Source organism: Centroberyx affinis, unplaced genomic scaffold, assembly GCF_046629955.1.
Source record: "Centroberyx affinis isolate AG114_WGS23_722 - 3 ecotype Tasmania unplaced genomic scaffold, CSIRO-AGI_Caff_v1 ptg003492l_1, whole genome shotgun sequence".
Lineage (NCBI taxonomy): Eukaryota > Metazoa > Chordata > Actinopteri > Beryciformes > Berycidae > Centroberyx > Centroberyx affinis.
In genome coordinates, this window is record NW_027281447.1 from 121,640 (window position 1) to 145,164 (window position 23,525).

The window sequence follows — 23,525 nt, forward strand, 5'->3', positions numbered from 1 at the left end:
ATCACTAAATCCCATTGGGCAGAAAATTGCTGCTGCACTGCTCTCTATGGGTTGAAACTTTAGTAAAACACCTACTTTGACATTGCTGATTAAGGGGGAGGCAGAAGTGCAACATGCTTGAAAGTTTCAACCCATAGAGAACAGTGCAGCAGTAGTTGTGCCCAATGTGATTTAGTCTATGGATTTAGTGTTGATTTATTCTTCAAACAGGTTTGTAATACATAAAATAAACAAACACCAAAAAAGACAAGACTCCAGACAGGTTCAGGACAGAGGAGTATATTTTAGCTAAGAGTTTGAGTAACAATACAGCCTTCACATAAGGCTCAGAAGCATAGAGTATAATATGTATGCATAAATATGCATTCAAAACCACAAATAAACCAAATAAATAAACAATAAATAAATACTTACAAATAAATAACGAGCATTTTGTGGAATATACAGTACATCAGTTGAAATGCTTTAGCATTGGCAAGAAGCAGTACCTATGAATTGATGGAACAGAGGGGAATGGATGTTCTGTGTTCACCAACATGCCCACAATTGTCCAGTCTTTTTGGCACACACTGCCCCGTCTTGATGGTTTCTGAGCCTTGTTTTGAGTTTTATTTTCTTAACCTGCTTAAATAAAAAAAAAAAAAAAAACATAAGCCAGTTTGTAACTAGGTAAAGGTTCATAGAACCAGTGGCTCAAATAAACGGCTCAATGATTGGAACAATTCATACAATGTAAAAGGCTCATACAATTCATAGACTCAATAATGATATAAAAGACAAACATTTTAAAGAAATGATAAACATCAGAATAAGTTGCCTTGGACAAATACACTGCAAGTCAACCTGAAGTGAATGCTTCCCAACAAGAGTATTGTTCCATTTGTTTCCTTTTGCATTTGAAGTCCCTTAGTGTTGCTTAAAATACTAAAACCTCCTGGACCCTTTACTGAACTATTTCAGCCAATCATATGGATATTTTGAGAATACATTATGTCAGCACGGAACTTACAATACATGGAAATTCATTTTAAAGTGACTGCGATTTTCCATCACCTCCTTTAAAGCCAAATGCGAAAACGCTTTTCATTGCAAGTCAAATTTGTGACACCAGTAAATGGAATAAAGTCATATCTACACTGAATTAATAAACACTGCCATAAAGGTTGGGGGTACTGTGTGTACATTAAGCAGACTTGTCTGTAAAACAGTGAAATGTTTCTTGACATAAACTGTTATATTTCTTGTACTACTGTTGAAAAATGTCTGTAGAAACACTAGATGCAGAAATGAGAGACGTAACCTAAAAACCAACATTAACCTAATACTGACATGGAAATTAGGACAATTTTACATCGGCTATGTACACCCGTCACATTTTCTGTCCAAGAAAAGCCCCTCCCTTCTCCTCCGGGGATAAAAATAAATAAAAATGAAAAGAATTTGCAAAAAATCGGGAAAAGGGATAAGGCAGCAGAATACAGTCTTATGAGATTATCTCCTTTCTAACGATGAGTCAGTCTGCGGGTTGGTTACATTTTGTTAGAGTGACAGTGACTACATAGAGGATACAGATAATAAACACTAACAAGTCAAAATACTGCTTAGCCGGGATGTTTTTTTTTTAAGTCTTCTTTGTTACTAAGCTGAATTAGGCCTTCTATCTACAGCAAATGTACTAACATACAATATAATACATTCCTATTTCCTGTGCTGCCCTACCCTTGAGGCAGACAGGATTGAATTTGATCTACATGAGGGAAATCGCCGCCTTTGCTCACTATACTTCCAGGCAAATTGCTCTCTCAATTCAGTGCATGTTTCTCTCTGTCACAGTGTCTGCTGACATCTTTATGTATCACGTGTGCTAACACTCCATTTGATTCCAAGACACTGCGAAGCTGAAGTACTTTGTGGCCAGAATACACCATTCCTCAAATCCTTTCGTTTTTAGGTCTGGACTTCTGGCCACGAAGACTTCAAACACCAGTTGAGGCTGTCCTCTGTAGCTTTCCTATATTGCTACTTGTTTCAAGTCTCACCATTCCCTCATACCTTTCTTTCCTTTACATACTCATTGGTACATTCTCCCTCCTTCCCTCCCCACCCTCCCTTCCACTCTTCTCAGTGAGTGGCCGAATCTGGCTCTGTGGAACGCGTGCTGTAGCCGTTGGCAGGCTGGGGCAGTGCGTGGCCGTCCGTCTGGGCCTCCTTGGCAGCAGCAGTGGTTGCGGGCGGTCTCCGGGAGCGAGAGGAGCCCGTGAAGAGCCGCAGGGCGCCCCTGCAGATGAGGGAGAACCAATAGACCTGGGGGGCCATGAGCAGGGCAGCGCCGAGGTTACAGTGCCAGGGCACCGACAGGGGAACCATGTGGAATGGAATCGACGCATACCTGGAGCCAAGCGGAGGGAGACATGAGAAAACAGACTCATGGAGGATAAAAATGGCTGCTTCACATAGAGCTGAGAGGATTACAAACATGCTTTCTGAACCCCATTTCAATAATCCAAGATAGACACCATGTGGCTGTGCACGTTACTGACCCGAGCTCAGCAAGACCGCAGAGCGTGAAAGAAAGATGGAAAGAAAGACATACCTGCCATAGGCGTAGTAGAGGTAAGGGAAGAGGAGGACTCGACAGATGAAAAAAGTGATCAGCATAAGAGCCCCATTCACTTTGTGCAGGAGAGTATGTTGCTGTTTGTACTGAGAGGGGAAAAAAAACAGAAGGAGAGGTCGAGATAGAGGGAGAAGAAAAAAAAGCAAGCAGTATAGATTGGTGAAAGCTGAAGAGTTAATCCAGCACTACATTTGCATGAACGGAACAAGTGGAGATGGAGGGCAATGTATGTCATGCTGCTGGATGGACGCTGGTTGAATTCTATGAGAGGCTGCAGGACAGTGTGTCAATGGAGCAGTCACTTTTTACATTCTCATTTGTTTACACCAGCTGACTAGGCTTTTATCTGGGACAGCCAGCCTGCTTCAGTGAGATAACACTGAGGACATGCTTACACAGGTTTACTTAAAAGGTTTTCCTCTCCCTCATTCACTCATCTCATATCCCAGAATTGCACGGCAACACATCCCACCAATGAGAACTCTATTGTTTGTGGGTTTTTTTTTTTTTAAAGTCTATGGGGATGAGAGGACAGCTCTGTGAGGCCACAGCTTTTAGCCCAGTGTCGTTTATCATGGCCACATGCATGGTTGTCAAGGAGGGCAGGGGAGGGGAAGGGAGGGGTGGGGTGCTGAATGATAGAGGGTGAGGAGGAGAGACTGATATTGTATCTGCTGAATATCCAGTCTAAATACTATGGGCTATATTCAGATGCTAACAGCTGTGGGAGCCTCAGATGGGGGAAGAGCAGAAAGCGCTGCAGGGGCAACCATCACCCAGACACTGACAGATTCTACATACATACACACACACACACAGACCTCAAACACACATACAGAGGCTACGCAGCTCCTAAGCGTATTCAAGCAAATTGTGTTACCAATGAAACCGAGATGTGTCAGACAATGCTGATCATAAGACACCATAAGACACAGCCGACGCGAGCTGATGCACATGAACAAGCTGCATGCTGGGAATGACCAGAAATGTCTTCTCCATACAATAAAAAGAAAAACAAAAGAGGTGGAGAGTGCAGAAGAACTTTAGTGTGACACAAGCACATGCACACATACTCAAATCTCCTTTGAGGCCGAACAAAGACAGTTACCTGGATGAGGATTTTCCCCAGGCAGACAGATGGAGTGCTGAGCTCAGCCATGAACATTACACCCTGGAAGTAATCTCCCTTTCCTTGCCGCCAAAACTAACGAGAGAAAAAGAGGGAGACAAACTGTCAAGAACAGCATCACACTTTTCCTTCCGTTGCATGTGTTTGTTTGTTTTTTTTACAAGAAAAAAAAAAATCAAAGTGGGGTTACAGGATATCTGCGGGTTTCAGAAAGCCAAATTTTCAAAAGACTTTTTAAGCCCCTTTTAATGCTACCTGGGATTGATCTTAAGACCGATTTTAAAACCAAAATAAAGAAACAAATCTGTCAAAACCAGACAATTTCTGATTGATCATAGCTAATGAAAGTTGTGAAGATATACATGGGCAGAATAAGAAAAAGGACAACAGGAATTAATTGTTATGGGACATAAAGTCCAATTGCATTTAGTAAAGCAGATAAGATGTGTATTATACTACTAACCTTTTTCGGGATTAATCTAAGAAACCTATCATTACATGGTGAAAAAATAAGACCTCTAACTGTTTTATTTTTAAGACATTTTTATACACATTTTAAGGCCTTAAATTTAGATAATTTAAGACTTTCAGTTTTTTTAAGGCCCCGCAGATACCCTGGGTTAATAAGTAAATAAGGATTATGAAGACTAAACTCTCAGAAAAGGAGTCACTATAGAGCTCATCATACAATAATATTGCATATGTTAATATTCTGCAATACCTTCAAACTTGCAATACTGAAAGAAGAACATTTAAGAGTGGGCATCAACATATTGATAATGCAGTACTATACTTTTCCCCACCCATCCTCAAATCTCAACCCACTAGCATGAGCACAGTTATATGTGACAGTTACCACAGAGACAGGGAAGCAGACGGTGACCATGACAACGTGGTGTAGCACCATGAGGAACTCGCGACGCAAGTAGCTGGTCAGTGCTGAGCCCATGTGCTGAGGTGCTGCCGAGGCCTCCTCGTGACCTTTGACCCGTAGCTTGTACCAGTAGCACATGAACATTGCGTAGATATCGTATACAAAGTAGGGGACGGCAAACAGGATGTAAGCGCTAGTCAGCCAATGCCTGGGTAGAGAGGAGTAGAAGCCTGCTTTTAGTATAGAAAGAAAAAAATTGATTCCATCCCAAATATGCTTAGCAATGAATTCACTCAAACAGTGCTCCCTATAAGCAGTCAGGCACAAACACAAGCTCTCACAGGATATATCCAATATCGTATTTGAAACACAATTTAATATCTGTGAAAAGCAGTACAGTAACAACTCCCTGACCAAAAAACAAAACAAAAAAAACAAAACAGAATATAGTCAGCTTTCCCGCTTTGCAATCCATGAAAGAGAAAAGGGAACTTTCATCTCAACCAAATTTACAACCAGCACATTTTAGAAGAAAAACTATACGGACAGCTGAAATAATAACTGCTCATACAGTCGCATGGCATTTTGGGCTAAGCCTTGAGGCGTTAAAAATGAAGGTAAATTTTTTTTTTGCTTTTTAATTTCCCTATTATATGAAAAAGATGTCTAAAAAATAAAAAAAAGGTGAGTCTTTGTTTAGTCCATCTTAAAAACTTGGAAAGTACAGATGCCTGACTGCTGATTTTGTCACATACATTAACAGACAGTACTGCACAGTCAGGTAGAGATGGGATGGAATATGATGTGATGAGCATTTCTGGACTTACTGGTCCTCGATGATGTCATCACAGGAAGAAGCGATGATGTAGCCAGCCGAAGAAGCCATGATTGCCTGAACTGAGGACACCAACCTGGGAAAATAGAATGCAAGTACACAAGGGATGATGCTTTTCTCAGTCTACAGCATCATGATTGGACAGTATCAGGTAAGAAGTAGCAAAAAAGTAGCGCGTAACTGCGGCTGAAACGACAACACAGACGGCACCGCAGTTACGTAGATCCGTCAAGGATTAGTTTAACAAAGAGGAACCGGTGCCACTTGCCGATTACAGTGTATTATTTTTTCCTTCTGGTGGTGGTTGGACAGCTGATTTTTCCTACAGCACCACTAAAGTCCTGGAGTTTCCAGGCACACGGTTGTCATGAAGCATGAACGCCAGGGTACACAGACAACACGCTTGCATCCATGCGGAGCTCACACATGCCAAGCCACACAGAAAACATGAACCTGCATTAGACGAAAGTGCCTCACCTTGCAGATACAATGACTGCATCTCCTTCGCTCCACCTCAGTGCTGGGATGTACTTCAGGCATTGTTTGGACAGCATGAAAAGGCCTGGAAAGAACACAGACCCAGCAGCTAGGATGGTCAGCATGGTCCCTGGCGATCTGTCTGAGAGGCAAGAAGTTCAGCGGGCAATCTGGTCCTTGAGATCTGTTGCTTATTCCCCTCTGTGAAAAATATAAAGCATCAAACAGTTCAAAGAGCTTGCTGGTGGTGAATCCCATCTGTATTCATTCTGATGCACTTACTGGGATAATACACTGAAACACTTTACGTCCTTTAATAACATCTGAGTCCAGCATACGTAACACTGTATTCCAGCATTCCCTTATAGAAAAGTCTAGCCACAGGCACAATGAAGATGAAGTGGGAAAGAGGGAAGGGAGTGTCTATACAAAAATAGCCCTGGCACAGTGTGCAGAAGAGGGCATTTGTTGAATTAACAAAAGGTGGAAGAGGACTATGCATGTGAATGGTAGTAATGAGGCTAAGTGCAGAGTACAGTGGCTGGGACTAAATATCAGATGAGAAGGCCGTTTGTGCAACATGCTGCTGTAGCCATCTAAGGTCATTGTAAGCCTTATTCACTATCCCGTTTAGGCCTAAGGCAAGCATGTGATGGTTTCATACGGTTATGCAGTTTGCTTACACTAGACTAGCTGACTCATTATAAAGTTGAGGTCCATTAGCAAAATACGCATTGCGCTATCTTAAAATCCTGAACGTCGTAGATATCGATACAGGCATGGGCTGCTGGCTACACCGTCGATAGCTAGTGGCAGCAATGGTATGAAGCTAATATAGTCTACTTATCTGGCAAACGAGTTATTGGCCAAGCTGTGCCAGTTAGCTAGCTAAAAAGCCAACTTGGAAATGATTGGAAGTTAACGTTAATTGAGACTGCCCTAAAGTTGACATATCAAGATATATTAGCTCGCTAGTAGCCAAGATGATGCTGGCTGGGTCACTATGAATTGTGGTCGTACAACACACATGTCAGTCTTAACAACGTTAGCTAACGACGTTATCCATCAAACACACTAGATAATTAGGCTAACAATAACGTCAATTAACTCGCTAGCGCACAGGTAACTTAACGTAAACCAAACCAGCTGTTAACTTGGTTGCCAACTTGTTAGCACGTGGAAGTGGGTCAACTTGTATGTAAAACACTCAATGTTAGCGTTTAGGGAGTGAGAAGGGATACAAACAGTGTTGCTAGTGTTAATCGCTAACATGATGTGCCTACCCTCGCCTAGGTAAGCACGCCAAACAGTTTGCGTTGTAGCCGCGCCTGCTAACAATAACGCGGACGACCTTAGCTAACGGGAGCTACTAGCTAACATGTCCGTTAGTCAGCTAACTAGCTAACGTTGGTTAGCGAGCAGTTAGTGTTAACCAAGTCCCAGTAACCATAGCAAAATACCGTCAGGCATGAAACGACAGTTATCGATTTAATGTGGCATTAACCACATTTGGTCACCCGTAAGGCAACGCTACGTTAACGTTGATTGATTTTTGTTAGCTTGTTATTCGTTTGTATCTGTTAGCAATAGCAGCTAAGCTAACTGCCCGTGAAGGCTTAACCATGCTAGCTGGCTAGGCTAACAGATTGGAGTTTACATCGGTTCAAATGAATGAAAAGTCTTACGAAACATTTACATAGAGATTCTGCAGAGTCCAGTCAACGGCTAGTCGAAACTCGTGTCCTGCAGTAAGCGTTTAACGTTAGAGATGTCCCAGGGGTCTCCGCCTCGATGATCCGCATGTTTATGTGGCCACAATGTCTGAAGTGTAGCAGCAGCGAGCTAGCGCTAGCTTGCAGCAAGTTAGATCGAAGTCTACGCGAGGGCAGCTTGGTATCGGTGATTGGGCTATCTATGCACTAGCTTGCTATCTAGCCAACGTAAGCTAACAACTAAAACAATTAAGTCCTGGACACTGACTGTAAACTGACAAAATACAAGGACACAAATCCCATCGAGGTGTCAAGGGTAGCTAGCACTCGTCAGCTAACGTTATGTCTCACAACACCGGCAAGATGCTGCTGCCAGTCAGCCTAGCAGACGGGAGGATGCAATGTCGACTCAACACTGTACTGCTGCGCAAGCTGCTTCCCATCCTACAGGTCCAAGCAGCAGCTCATGATGAGGAGAAATTTGCACCAGCCACTGTACTGCAGTTGTTTGGATTGTCTTTTTGCTGTATGTTATGCGGGGAAACGTTTAGTCGGCTGTCTATATGAATAAAGTGAATAAAGGCCACATAATTTAGCTTGCTGCACATTCATAGTTTGTGTAATGTCCACTCTGAAATAATGTACTATATTTGTAAGAAATAGGACCCTGCATTTATGTATTTAATTCAGAAATTAGTTGTAAATCTGAGTTTAAATATGAGATTTAGAGTTAGATAGTTGCCTACATATTCTTATTTTTCTGCTTATCTTTGAGATAGATTGCCAATTTGACCTTTAGCCTGACGGAACAGACGTTTGTAAACAAACTGATCAATTATCAGCCCTTAGCTGCACATATCAGAGATCCTGGGTATGTTTGTGGGCTCATGGTGCTGATATTTAGTGGCCTTTGGCATGTTAACAAACAGTTCTGTTCAGTCTTTGCAGTAATAGGTAACCTGGCTTTGTCTTTAGGCCATGTTAAACCTGTTACAGCGCTGTGCACAGACTCTGGGACAGGGGCCAAAACCTGTAAAAGGGCACTTCCCCAGAAATGATACAGGGGGAGAAGTTTTTTGAAAAAATTGCTTTTATTAATTCACTTTTGGTGAGGTTTGCACAGTGGCATACCCTTACATACCCTTTCAAGGAAACAATACAATAATTTAGGCTTTTGAAGAGAGGTAACACATGCTATTCTCTGTGCAAACATTACCTCATACATACACACATTGTCAAATGTTCCTGACTTTTAATCACATACATTATTGGCTATTATCCTACAAAGTTAAAGCTAGTGCTCAACAGGAGTGGAATAAGTACCGGATATCCTACTCAAGTAGAAGTATTGTTACTTTGCTGAAGTTTTACTTAAGTAGAGGTAAAATTGCTGGTGTAAAAATCTCTCTGAGTAGCTAATTTAAAATGTAATCACAGTAAAAGTTACCAATTTATAAAGAGAACCTACAGATGTGATCTTTTCCATGTGATTCTTAAAAGCAGAGGGGACAGAGTTTGGAAATACTGGTTTTGCCCCTTTTAGCTCATCGCTTTTCAGGTGCGTTTGCAATGTCCCTTTATAAACTGTATCTGTTTCTCTATTCTCTCAGTTTGAAAAGCACACCTAGGTCTAACACATTTTGGTTGTACTTGCAGATAGCCTATATTGCCAACAAGTAGGAAGAAAATGTATTTCCAATGGCCAAAATACATGTAGACCACATTCCATGGCCATTTTTTTGAATATTTATACAATACCTCTAAACATGGTTTTCTCACTTGTCCCCAATGAATCTCAAATCATGAATCCTCTTCTAACCAGCAATCCAACTGAAAAAGGATCCAAGTCAAGAAAAGCGGGGCTGCTTCAACTTAGAAGTGAGTGTACATTTGATGGGTTAGTGTGAGACTCTAACCATACAGCGTACCTGAGTCTTGATGGGGAGCCATAAGAGCTGATGTCAGGACAATCTTGGAGTTAGGAGTTAGACCCCACAGTTCATGGTGCAGCCCCACTGTGTTAGTGCCCAAGCCTCACAGAATACCTTGGCTTTGTAATGATTTCTGTAAGTTTTATTAGATTTCATTGTTTAATGCTTATCCCATGCCCAAACTGGGACCAGCCGCTTTCATCAGTGTCCAAAAATTCAAATTATGATGGCAAGCACCCAACCCAGTCGAAGGAAAAGACGGCCTTCTCTCTGTATTTATAGATTATCCCATTATTGGATCCTCCCAGTGAATCATAAACAAGACTGTGTAGCCCCATCGGGAGTATGCTGCCAGACGATATCGTCATCCATAGTGTTGACTGGAAGAGCCATCTAGATGATTTTGTTGTCCAGTGATGAAACCATGGGAGGAGGGAATGTGATGCCCCAGTTAAGGGGGATTGACACAATCATTACATGACTCCAATCTCAAACAAAGAAGCAAATGAAAACTGTCTTGGATTTACCATCAGTTCATTCCTAATTTTGCCATTGATGCAGATCCACTCCATGAGCCAATTGGCAAATATCTTTCTAACCAAATCACCTGACAGCTGAAGTGGAAAACACATTAGTTGTCCTCAGTAGTCTTGTCTCAAGTGTGTCTCAAAATGTTTAGATACATTAGCCATAAATTACTACAACATGAAAACAGCTATGCCACAGTTGAAACAGAGTGGCTGTGAAGTGGTCCATGGACAAGTAAAAGAAAAATCCACCGTTATGTATTATCAATTTATGATGTTCAATGCATTCCAGGAGGTATTGTAATGTACTCAATCTGCCTGTCTACTTCTGTTAGTGATTTCCTGCTTTTCCCAGAATGACTGGCGACAATCCTCAGAAAACAGGCCTGAACTTGTTGCATTCAGCTGTGCTGTGTATGTGTAGGTGGAGAGAGCAATAGCAACGTCGATAGTATAGTAAGAGAAAGAGCGAGTTTTTCCAGTCAAGAAAAAGTGAGAGTTGCGGCCCTCAAAATGCAGCATGTCTTGTCACTGCGTTGCATTATGGTCTATTGAGGCTAATGTAGATGGAGACAATGGATTTCTCCCTGTATGATTGTTGAATGTCGGTGCAAAATAGTGAATCTCAACACCAAAACATCTATCAAACTCCATTGTAGCTGCATTGGAAATATCGCTACATGAAGTCACTTTTCTACGTTTGTCCAGTTATCCACATGAATAAGAAAAATACACCACCAGACAACAAAATGGGCCCAGAAATGCAAGGTAAATTGCAAACAGCTGTTTGCAAACAGTGTGTTTTATGGTGGATTTTTCCTTTAATCTATCTGTTTAATCTAGAAGGGATGACTGCCTATGAACTGGTTTGTGCACCAATGGATTGGAGCTGGTAGAGTACAGCCTGTACTGTGTGAAGTGTGTTTCTACCAAAGTAGGTGAACAAATGAGCACACAACACCCTGTCTGTTTACTCATTTTACTTTAAATTGTCCAAATTACAAAATAATAACATGATCTCTACTTCATCTACAAAATAACATAATATTTATGACTGTAGTAAGCATCATTGATTTTTTTTGCTCTAACAACTGTTTATAGACATGCATACTGTTGAGAAATATAAAAATATAAATATAAATACATCCCATTAATATTCTTAATGAATCCATGACTAAGATTTAAAATATTTCATAATAAAAGAATTAAAATGCAGTTGAGTACGATAAGGCATTAAGATGTATCGCAAGAGCTGTACAGGATCCTAGAGTAGAGGTATTATTTTTTTCTTAGTGTAATGGAGAAAACCTAAAATTAACTCTTAATAAATCACTACTTTTCTCAACAGGAAGAACAAATCTCCAAAAAAGAAACAACTCTACAAATTTCAAGATAACATATCAACACAAAACTGAAAAACGAAGCACTCCAGTACAAAACCAGGATTTGTTTACAGCATACCAAGTGGTGTTGTCGAACTTGGAACCCCCTATATATACTGATCTACCTGACCTATGACTTTACAAGCCCTTTCCTGACACCACACATCGATCACAATATAACTCAAAGTAACCAAAAATATCCAAGGGACAAGTGACCATTCTTCACATGATTCATGGAGAGCGATAATGACTTGCGTTCAGAACGCTATGTGCTATACATAGTGTTAAATGACTAAATCTAATGCATAAGTTTCACACAATGGACTGGTACATAGAAGAAAACAAAGGACTATGGCAATGACAGTTACAATCAAATAAATGGCCAACAATGTTAAAGTTCTTTGAATAAAATCAACACTTGACTTTCATAAATATTATTGTTTACAGCCAACTAACTTAATGGAACTGCTAAAACTTTCTTTTGTCATGACAGCTCCCTAATTATAAGCATGACTTAGCTAGCTTGCTTTCATGCAAAAGGTAGTTTTCAGGCGCAAGAATTGCCATGTCAGAAGCTTAAGTGTTGATTAGCAGTAATGAGTTTTTTTCTGTTTCATTGTTTGTTAAAAATGGCCAGACCCAGAGGAAGACTCAGAGCAAGAAAATCCAAGAAATCTCAAACCCATTTTGATTTCCATTTTGAATTCCAAACCCATTTTGATCCTAACTGAATCAAACGATAACAATTTAAGGTGCTCGACACTCCTGAACATAACTATTTTTATCTCTGTACCTTTAAGAAACAAATGAAGAAGTACATCCCACGACTCCATAACGACCACAACATGTATGGTCTTCTGTCCCGGTCTACAAACAGCCCTCTTGAGACTTAATAAACTAACATTACAGCTTGGCGAAATCAAATTCAGTTTTTAGTTTTGTCAACAAACAAGCTAGCAGGCTAACATGCTGGAGCAGCCCCGACTTGCACACTCCCATCCACACTCTCTTATCCTCTAGTGTGTTTTATTTTTTACACGCTTAGCCTTAATCATATTTTCCGAGAGCAATTCTCACCCCTACTACTTCTTAACGCAAGCCATTTGGATTCTCAGAAAGTGAGCTGCAAAATGGAGGTAAGATCAGAGCTGGTGTGAGATATACAGTACTTGGTGCACTTGCAGAGAGTAGCCAATGCCAGGGTTGAATAGAAGGAGAGGGGAGAGAGAGAGAGAGAGAGAGAGAGAGAGAGAGGGGAGAGTGATACAGTAGATGCTCACAACACCACAGTTTCATTGGAGTCTTAAAAGCATGAAAGCGTTCAGGAAGATTTGGATGACACATCCATATTTGTCGTTGTTAGCGTCAATGAACCTGCTGTAGCCGTAAAAGTCCCTCTTTGCCTGACTTGAACGTCACCGAGCACCGTGTGTCTTCAGTGCTCTGGTAATGTAGCTCTTCCTGTTTCTCCTTATTTTTCCTGACACCCCAGCCTTTGCAGCTCTGAGGTGACGTTGCCCTTGAGCGCTGACTGGCGATTATCTCCCCCACCTTTAATCCTAACCATACCTAGTAGTGGGGATATTACAAAACTGAAACCGGATCAGCATCTACAAGTAACTTCACCCTTCTCTAACCTTGCCCTCTGTTAAGGGACTGAGGTTATTATTGCTGAGCTCTCTACCGCTAACTGTGGGGCTGCGGTGCCGCAATGCTAGAGCAGTCTGTGACTAGCAGGTCCACCACTGCGTTACCAGTGACATAGACGGTGGGTGCTGTCACCATGTTGCTAAGAGAGACAGAGCTGCCGGCCCCCCCGCTGGAGGTGACGGGGCTCGGGGCACCCTGGCTATTGCTGTGGGTGCCCATGTGGCCCTGGAGCTGGGTCGGTGTCTTGCAGTGGACGCCGCACAAGTGGCACACGAGGACGCCGCCAGAGGCTGTGCCGCCAAAACCCCCTGCGCTGTCCTTCCACTCCTGGCCGTGGTGCTTCTGGGCGTGGACGCGAAGGTACGTCAGTGTGGTGAAGCCTGATGAGAGAGGAGAGGAGAGGAGAGGAGAGGAGAGGAGAGGAGAGGAGAGGAGGGGAGGGGAGAGGAGAGGAGAGGAGAGGAGAGGAGGGGGTGAGTGTGCAAGTGACAATGAGTTTTATAATTGAGAGGTCCAAGGCAAAGCAAGCTCCAAGCAAAAATAGTGCCAAATATTTACTACCAAAGCAACAAGTGACAAATAAACACTATTAGCAAACAGTCCTCTGCTTTCACTTAATGTCACAGCTTCCAAATCTATTAGCTATTTTCCATTTCTTATGGAGAGAAGAGTGGCATGAGTGAAGGACACCCACATGTAACTCAGGTGAAGTAAAGGGTAAGAAATTAAAATATTTTATTTAGAAATTTAAAGTCAAACAAAAGAATTAAGTCACAAGGATTGGCCTCCAAAGGAAAAAAAAGCAAGAAACTGTGTGCCTGCATTACTTTTCAAACAGACCCTTTATGCACATACTATAAACTAACAATCCAAGGCATCGGCACTCACTGCGGTTACAGAGATGGCAGGCATGGTGCTGCGACTGGTTGTGCACTCTCATGTGATCTGTGATGTAAGCAGCAGACAGGAGCTTGCCGCAGATGTGGCAGGGGACCTTCTCCTCGTGACGAATCATATGCGCACGCAAGCGGTCCTTTGTAGCGAAGCTGGACTCACAGGTCTGAAGGAAGAGAGAATGATAAATGATTGATTATTAAGAAATGCATAAAAGAAAGACATTGATAAGTGTTAGAAAATGAACATGAGAGGAAGAATAGTGTCACCATGGAGTAAAGTAGAACTCCAGTTTATCCAAACCCCTTAGAAATAGAAGTTGTAAAATATTCTGAAATATTCAGAAATTCACCAATATTCACCAGATCAGATTGTATTCAAACTATGACACACATATGTGCACTCTATCACAATTTACTGTAATTCATAGTTTGAAATGCATGTACCAATGCATGTACCAAGAAGCAATCCCAACAATTGCACACAAGTAATGTAATGCAGTTAAACCTACAGAGGGAAAATAATCACATCATAAAGTATTACTGAGAGTGTATATACTGTATGTGCGCGTTTGTCATGCTCAAGTAGGTTTCTGGTTTTGAGCTGGTGAATGTAAACATAACAATTATAATATAATTACAATAAGATACCAGGTGGACATCATCCGATTTACTGAGGCTATGTTCTTTATCCTATTCAATTTCCATGGTAATATTCTGAATGCTTGTTCATTCATGTAAACAGGGATACTAACAGACAAAAATGAAGATACAGACAAAAATGCTACACCAAGTAAGACCTTAACCGGAAATTATCTGGATTACTGTGTGCATGTAAACACAGTCATCGTTAACATGAACATGCCACACATAAGGATGCAAAGTTACATAGTATAAACATATCAAGTACCGGGCATTTGAAGGGTCGCTCTGAGGAGTGCACCTGTCTAACGTGACTGTTGAGATGGTCCGGCCTGAGGAGAGGAAAGGATGCAACATATTAGAACAGGTGATCCATATTTAAAAATTCAAAATATGGTTAAAGGAAAAATCCACCCTTACACTATTAGATATTATCAATTTATGATGTTCAGTGCATTCCAGGAGATACAGTTAGGCCCAGAAATATTTGGACAGTGACACAAGTTTTGTTATTTTAGCTGTTTACAAAAACATATTCAGGATACAGTTATATAATCAATATGGGCTTAAAGTGCAGACTCTCAGCTGTAATTTGAGAGTATTCACATACAAATTGGAGGAAGGGTTTAGGAATTACAGCTCTTTAATATGTAGCCGCCTCTTTTTCAAGGGACCAAAAGTAATTGGACAAATTAACATTACCATAAGTAAAATGTTCATTTTTAATACTTTGTTGAGAATCCTTTGCAGGCAATGACTGCCTGAAGTCTGGAACCCATGGACATCACCAAACGCTGGGTTTCCTCCTTTGAGCCTCTTTTTCAAGGGACCAAAAGTAATTGGACAATTGACTCAGAAGGCTGCATGGGCTCTTTCCAGGATCCTTTCCATGGTGAAGAAAAACCCCTTCACAACATCCACCCAAGTGAAGAACACTCTCCAGGAAGTAGGTGTATCAGTATCTAAGTCTACCATAAAGAGAAGACTTAATGAGAGTAAATACAGAGGGTTCACCACAAGGTGCAAACCATTAACCAGCCTCAAAAATAGAAAGGCCAGATTAGACTTTGCCAAAAAACATCTGAAGAAGCCAGCCCAGTTCTGGAACAGCATTCTTTGGACAGATGAGACTAAGATCAACCTGTACCAGAATGATGGGAAGAAGAAAGTATGGAGAATAATTGGAACAGCTCATGATCCAAAGCACACCACATCTTCTGTAAAACATGGTGGAGGCAGTGTGATGGCATGGGCATGCATGGCTTCCAATGGCACTGGGTCACTAGTGTTTACTGATGATGTGACAGAAGACAGAAGCGGCCGGATGAATTCTGAAGTGTATAGGGAAATACTTTCTGCTCAGATTCAGCCAAATGCAGCGAAGTTGATCGGACGGCGCTTCACAGTACAGATGGACAATGACCCAAAACATACTGCGAAAGCAACCCAGGAGTTTTTTAAGGCAAAGAAGTGGAACATTCTGCAATGACCGAGTCAATCACCAGATCTCAACCCGATGGAGCATGCACTTCACTTGCTCAAGACAAAACTTAAGGCAGAAAGACCCACAAACAAGAAACAACTGAAGACAGCTGCAGTAAAGGCCTGGCAAAGCATCACAAAGGAGGAAACCCAGCGTTTGGTGATGTCCATGGGTTCCAGACTTCAGGCAGTCATTGCCTGCAAAGGATTCTCAACAAAATATTAAAAATGAACATTTTACTTATGGTAATGTTAATTTGTCCAATTACTTTTGGTCCCTTGAAAAAGAGGTGGCTACATATTAAAGAGCTGTAATTCCTAAACCCTTCCTCCAATTTGGATGTGAATACTCTCAAATTACAGCTGAGAGTCTGCACTTTAAGCCCATATTGATTATATAACTGTATCCTGAATATGTTTTTGTAAACAGCTAAAATAACAAAACTTGTGTCGCTGTCCAAATATTTCTGGGCCTAACTGTATTTTGTGATGAAGTGTTGTAATTTACTCACGTTCCCTCAACCTGACTTGTCTACTTCTACTTCAGTTAGCGATTTCCTACATTACCCAGAATGACTTTCACCAACCCCCAGAAAACAGGCCTGAACCTGTTGCATTCAGCTGTGGATTACATGTTTAGGTGGAGAGAGCAATAGCAATAGCAATAACATAAAGAGAACCAGTTTTTTCAGTTGAGAAAAAACTGGTTCGCACCCCTAGCTCAAAACACAACATGTCTTGTGGCTGTTTTGCATTCTGATCCACTGAGGCTTCTGTCAGTGGAAAAATTGGTCTCTCTGCCTCTTCTATGGTGGATTTCTCTCTGATGAGTCTAGAAAGAAGCCCTTGCTGACACCTAACCCGGATGTTTGCTGTTGATGTTTTAGATCGCTGAAATATTTTCTGCTTTCAAACTTCACTGTAGCTGCACTGGAAATATCTCACATCGCCAATAGCTGTTTTTAAACAGTGTTAAAGTGTCTTAGGGTTGATTTATCCTTCAATGGCTTGGATTGAAAGTTCACAAATATTTAGATAAGACTGACATAAGGTAGATAAGCTTGCCAGAACCCTTGTCTATTTTGAGAAGGCACTGTGTATAATTCCGGACATTACGCATGTGGACTTTAAAGACATTCTGAGCAACATTCCTCACTCTTGCACTAACTCAATCCTTGCAGCAATGTTATTAGACTTTCACCTGGAGAAAGCCTTGCCACAGTGGGGGCAGACGTAGGGTTTTTCCACCCCGCCCTGGTGGGAGCGGACATGGTGGCTCATGCGGTCCTTCCTCTTGAAGCGCTGCTGGCAGATGGGACAGGAGAAGGGCTTCTCGTCCGAGTGGGACAGCCGGTGGCGGTTGAGGTGGTAAACGTCACGGAAGGCCTTCCCGCACGTCTCACAGGCATGGTTCTTCCTCACCGGGTTGGGGTTGGGATTCGCTGGCCGCTGAGGCAGAAAGACAGGCAGATAGACACTTACACCACGGAGTTTAGGTGGGAAATATATTGAGTTAGAGTTGTATTCAGAATCATAAGAGTTTAGAACTACATTCAGCGTCTAATATTCCAGCATTTTTCCATCTCCTGTTAAAACCATGCAAATACTCGCAGACATTTTCCCCCGATTACATAAATACAATTTCTGCCGAAAAGTTGTGCATCATCCCTTGCGCAAGACATTCCCGACAGTTGTTGTTCCACATGTTGCATGGATCGCCTCCCACTGAACGCAAGTCTGTTTCTATCTTCCAACTGCTTGAGTTACAGAGAACATGCAGGGGAGCGTGGGGGTGGGGGGGGGAGGGGCTTCTAGCACAGTGTTTCTCAAACTCAAGTCTGGGGACTAGTGCCGGACACTGGGATGGAATTAAGCGGTCCATGGACGTTTTCTAATATTAGTTTTAATGTATATGAGAGTTTTAATGCAAATGGTCCCCGAAGCTGGCGAAATAAATGCTTTCAGGTTCCCCAAAAGACAAAGAAAACGGTTCAGCCATCCCCGAGACCAGACAGTTTAAGGAACAACGCGCTAGAGGTTTCTCGAATGTTCGGGGTGGACGACAGCCATCTCCACAAGGCCCTGACCCACCTGTACTGTCGCCCCAGTGGCCATGACGACAGCAGCAGGAGGCGGAGCGTGGGGGTTAACACTAGCCACTATGTTCGGCATGGCAACCCCTTCGCCATCCTGACTACCCAGGGGAGGCTGCTGGGCCCCCGCCAGCACGCCGGGAGGGGCGAGAGGGGGAGGAGCGGAGAGGTGGAGCAGGGAGAGGGGAACCGTGTGCCTCTCCGCCCTCCCTCCGGCCCCCACCGCCATCGCCGCCGGGGCCGCCGCCCCCGCCGCCTGGCCGGCCGCTCCCTCCTTTGCCCCCTCCGCCTGCTCTCTGGCCCTGTCCTTCATGCGTACCCCGGTGTGGACCGACTGGTGTCGCCGCAGGTTGTAGTTGTTCTTGAACTGCTTGTTGCAGATGGCACAGATGTGGGGCACACGGGCCGGCCGAGACACTGGCTTCACTGCGGCGGAGGAAGGCGGGAGAAAGAACGAAACGAGAGAGACACAGAATTATTAATCAAGCAAGAAGGAGATAATGTGACAAAAATCATTCCAATAAACAAGGTATAACATGAGGTTTAAGCAGGCAAAAACATGTTTTCAGAGTAAATTATTGGTATAAAGTGATATTTTTATCCCCCTTAGGCATTCAACAGGTGTTCAGTCTACTCCAGGTTCCCTCACCAGGCATGGGTTCCTCACTGAGAGCAGCAGTGTCCACAGTGGAGGGAGGCTGTGCTATGTGCTCTGTGGGTGGGGTCTGAGGAGAACTCGTATGCACTGGCATGAGCTCTGATTGGAGGCTCCCCTCCACTTGGTTTTGGGTGGGAGTATTCTGGAGAAGCAAGCACAAGGCCATCACCAAATGTAAATACAAGTCACAGCATTATCTTGAGGTGCTACGTTGTAACACAAGACGTTAAGGCTAGATAGGGATACTGGACACAGATGAGTGAGCTGCTTCAGAAAAGCGCGCAGCATAATACGACCACAAAGAGGCCAAATTATGACTGCTAAGGCCTACCTGGAAGAGAAAATTGCTCCAAGCAGCATCCATTTTGCACCAAAGCGATGGAGATTATAAAGTCAGCTAAGTAGTCCTGATTGAGATCGAGGAGAACAGCCTTTGCATGGTTTTGATCGCCCCGCCGACGATTGAGGTGCAAACAGTCGCCTATCCTGCAGCAGAAACGACGGGCTTCTGGATTTTCTTGAAAAATAACTTGAAGAAATTCGCTTGTAAAAATATGTTTTTCTCATTGAGGTAGCCTAATGCTGTCAATTAAAATTCACGCAGCTGTTGACTAGGCTGCGGTACACAGGCAGTAGTGGAGCAGGCCAGTTCCAATAATGGCCTATTTCTCTTTGACTTTGGTTTCTAAGTTTAATTGATCAAACAGTAATAATACAAAAAAACGCAATATCTCACAACAAAAATGCTTTCCAAAACCAAAAAATCGCTTATTACAGTATTATTTTTTAGCAGTAAACATAAGACATTCTACGTGAAATAAATGCATTTTTACGCATAAGAACAAGTATGAGTTATAACACACGCATCCGATAGAATAGCAGTTCATGCTTTTTTTTAATTTATGAATCTATTTTTCCGATTTCCCCCAATAGGCCAATCGGGTGTTTGTCGAAGCCTCGCTGTTGGATTCAAGCCCTGACCCCGGCGAGCGGCGCTCTCGCCGGGCCGCAGCCTATCGCTCCACCTCGGCCGTTCAGCTGCGAGGATGTCATCTTTCTTTTTTTATCGCCCGCTCTCCCTCCTCCCTCCCTGTCTCTTTCTTCCTTTTCTTTTTTAATTCCTCTTTCTTCTCCCCCTCCTCTCCTTTTCTCGCACCGCTATGTCCCACTTGCTCTTAAAGGGATGGGGTTTCCTCTTTGGACACCCCCCTCTCATTTCCGCCTCCCTCGGCGGAGCGGATCCTCTCCCCCTTCCTTCGCGGAGTTTCGGCCGACAGAAAATGCGCCACACTGTTTTTTTTCCCCCCTTCCTGCGCCGCAGAAAAAGGCCGGAGTGACTTTCCATTAACGGCGAATGACAAGCGCATCTTAAAGGGCGGTGCGCACAGATCCTCCCAGCAGCCTGTAATAATGATGTCAGAGTCAAATATAGTACACAGGACGAATAGCAGCACAGGATACACAGACAATAGATCAGAAAATAGTCTGCACCTCATATGAACGATTGTTAACCCATTTAGAGTACATCTGCCTACGACCAGGGATGTAAACCCGCATAAATCCAGTTTAACCACCTTTTTATAGTGCGGAAAAGAAGTTTACCCACCTATTTAAGAGCTGATATAAACCTTTAAGAGGTAAATTCATAGTATACATCACAGTTAAGTAGCATCAAATAAGAGTTATCAAAGTATTTGATAATAGGGTCTTTCGGGGGAAAGAAAGCGAAATTATGCTTTTCTGAAAAAAAAATGTTTGTTTATATTGATGGTTGTTTTCCTTATCATGATAACCAACTGGAGGTCATAGGTTACCCACCTGTTTATTTACCACTACATCCCTGCCTTTAACCTATTCATATATGTACATGGTATAAGTAAGTATATACTATATATTAGTAGTATTATTAATGCAAACATCATTACAATAAAATGCATACATGAATATTACAATAAAATGCATGAAATGAAGACAAGTTAATGTGTTAATATCAATTTATTATCATTTTTTAAATTACTTTAAAGTACCCCTTTCCTTTTCCAATACATCTGTTCAGACCCTTCTTTCCACTCCTCCTCAAGCTTGGAATCGCTTGATTTGAATATTTAATAAGGATTTCACCCCCCAAAAAAATGTCCCTGTGCCGCTGCGTCTCCATCCTGTCAGATCAGATGGGAACTGATCTTCCCTCTGCTGTCACCACCGCAGCTTTTAACCTTTCAAACTGAGGACACACACACCGCTGCTCCCCCCCCCCCCCCAAAACACAAATGAGTGAAGTGAGGCCTCACCAACCCACCAGTCTTAGTTTATATAAGGAGTTTCTGCATGCACTGAGATTCCAACCAAGCATAAAGTAGTAGGTTATACAGGGAATTGTCTTGAGCTGGTGTTTCTGAGTTGTACAAACAGCAGGGTGATTTTTCTTTCTTTTTACTTTTTTTTTTTTCAATTCAAAAGAACAAAAAAAAAAAAGTACAGTATTTCTAAAACTCCTTCAAGTAAACGTACAAGAGGGAGCGAGGGAGAAAGAAGCGTCAGGCCTCAGAAGCGTTTTGTGCCTCATGCTCATGAAACATTGATCTGGTCTGTGTTTTAAAAGAGAGACGGGCTGCTGCGGTCACTGCTGCTGTGCCGGCACAAGAGGGTGCACATCCACAGCAGCTCAGTCGAGGCCCGTCCCGTCCCGTCCCGTCCCAACAGACTCCCATCTTGTTCCACTGGTTGTGTCCTCCTTCTCATGCTGCCCCCCCACCCCACCCCACCCCACCCCCCCTTTTCCCCTTCAACAATAAGATTATCAACTAGGATTGTGCACGTTTTCTCATAATTTTCTCCTCATCTCTTTTATGTTCTTCATGCTTCTTTGAAAGGTTCTGTGTGGGCTCAGTGGAAATACTAACTTATCTCTAAACTGAAAAGAAATAAACAAAACAAAAGGGAAAAACCGGCATTTGCATTCCAGTAGCCAATAGTGAAATCAAACTTTTTCTTTTTTTGTTTTATGATGAAAGTCCAGAGGAGGAGGTCAAAGTTCATGTGAATCAGTGTTGCTTCTTTTTGTATATTTCACGTTCCTTTTTCAATGGGGGTGTCTTACTACTGCAGGAGGGTCACAAGTGTCTTTAAAATTCAATTATGTTTGTTTTGTCGTCTAAAAAAAGTGGCAATATAACTAGACTTTTTACCGCTCGACACACATACATAAATCATTAACAATTATTAATAATCCCTTATTAATAATCATTAATACCTGGAACACACACCATACCTGACAATGCAACAGTTTTTATCATCTATTTTTTTGTTTTTTTTTTACAGCTTTCCAACCCCATGGTCAAAACTGGGCCCTTTTCTTCTTGCAAGAGTTTGAAAAATGTGTACATGATTACAACAACAATTACATCAGGATTAGTCATGGTAATATTGACACCTATAGAAAATGCAGTTGGATTTGTTGCTCTAAATCTTCAATTCAATACTCATTTGAATATATCAAAATTACTATCATCATCTTTGTTACTCTATAAAACCAATGACTTTTGTTTTTGTTTTTAATATTCCCATAAATATTTACAATAAAGATCAAAAATGTGGGACAGGTGATCTTAAATGCCAGTGAAACTTGGACAGGTACGGTACATTTCAAATGTGTTTGGTCATGTTTACAAATGTTTTGTACATCTATCTCATGCATTGGAGTGACTCCCGTAGACACCTATGTTGTTTAGATACTCAATATGTCATGGATGCCAGAAAGCTTTTTTTTTCTTTTTGTATTTGTACACGTCCACACAAATGTTCCTCTTCATTCCAGCTGCTTTTTAGAATGGATCAGAGTCTCTCGCCTTTACAAACATTCGGTGTATTCATAATCGGTTTATACCTTAATTATCTTGCAGTCATCAAATAAAAATCTTCATGGCACGACATCCCTTTAAGAACCCCTTAAAGGCATTGGTGACGTTCCGAGCAACTTGTTGTTGTTGTTTTTTTTACACTTAATACAAAAATCAACAAAACATCAACAAATAACAGTTGTAAATCAATAAAAAAAAAGTGTTTTCCAATCCCCAGCAGGCTTTCTGTACGGAGACTAAAGTAACCCATCTTTTTTTTTGTAATTCTTCCCTTTTCCTTTCTGGAACCCAAATTTACGAGTGCTTGCTAGATATATCTGGACACTACAGACTACATACAAGTACATACACAATGCAAAAAAGTCAGGACCCATCTTTCCTTCCCCTTGTCCTCGCTCTTTCTCCATTCCAGCATAGAACATCATAGAAGAAGACATGGCTACCATCACCTCTCTCTCTCTGCAGCTCTAGGAGAAAAAAAAAAGGTAAAATGTCCCTCCTTTCACGCTTCCCATCTCACTTTTATACAAGCAGTAGCAGAGATAAAAAACATAAAACACAAATTTCCTCTCCTCTATCCACCCTCACCTTCTCTCCGGTGGCAGGACAGGTGGTTACATTCCTCCCTCCCTCTTTTTCTACCTGTGAGAATGGGAGAAAGCCTCTCTACCCACCCTGAGTCTAGAGAACAAGGGTGCAACTCAATAGTCTGTGGCAGTTTGTCCTCTCTTTGCCTCTGATCTCCTTGCCATCGTACGCATTA

At 42.1% G+C, this 23,525-nt stretch overlaps 2 protein-coding genes across 3 annotated transcripts; both read right to left on the reverse strand.

Annotated features, from left to right (window-relative positions):
• Positions 1 to 269: 269 nt before the first annotated feature.
• tlcd3bb (TLC domain containing 3Bb) lies at positions 270 to 8,019 on the reverse strand. Its single transcript, XM_071539697.1, has 7 exons — positions 7,629 to 8,019; positions 5,933 to 6,133; positions 5,448 to 5,531; positions 4,603 to 4,828; positions 3,726 to 3,821; positions 2,594 to 2,703; positions 270 to 2,389 (listed from the first exon to the last, which is right to left on the reverse strand). The coding sequence occupies exons 2-7, from the start codon at positions 6,055 to 6,057 to the stop codon at positions 2,122 to 2,124; spliced, it is 909 nt and encodes a 302-aa protein (XP_071395798.1). The 5' UTR covers positions 6,058 to 6,133; positions 7,629 to 8,019; the 3' UTR covers positions 270 to 2,121.
• A 2,719-nt stretch (positions 8,020 to 10,738) lies between these two features.
• Positions 10,739 to 19,849, reverse strand: mazb (MYC-associated zinc finger protein b (purine-binding transcription factor)). Of its 2 annotated transcripts, XM_071539698.1 has the most exons (9): positions 19,234 to 19,849; positions 18,894 to 19,044; positions 18,506 to 18,670; positions 18,393 to 18,454; positions 18,243 to 18,359; positions 17,353 to 17,600; positions 14,938 to 15,001; positions 14,023 to 14,194; positions 10,739 to 13,514 (listed from the first exon to the last, which is right to left on the reverse strand). In XM_071539698.1, exons 1-9 carry the CDS (start codon positions 19,264 to 19,266, stop codon positions 13,171 to 13,173), a joined length of 1,356 nt encoding a protein of 451 aa, XP_071395799.1. In that variant the 5' UTR covers positions 19,267 to 19,849; the 3' UTR covers positions 10,739 to 13,170. The 2 variants fall into 2 exon arrangements, with proteins under 2 accessions (XP_071395799.1, XP_071395800.1); XM_071539699.1 differs by lacking the exons at positions 18,243 to 18,359; positions 18,393 to 18,454 and having other exon boundaries at positions 18,564 to 18,670.
• Positions 19,850 to 23,525: the final 3,676 nt, after the last annotated feature.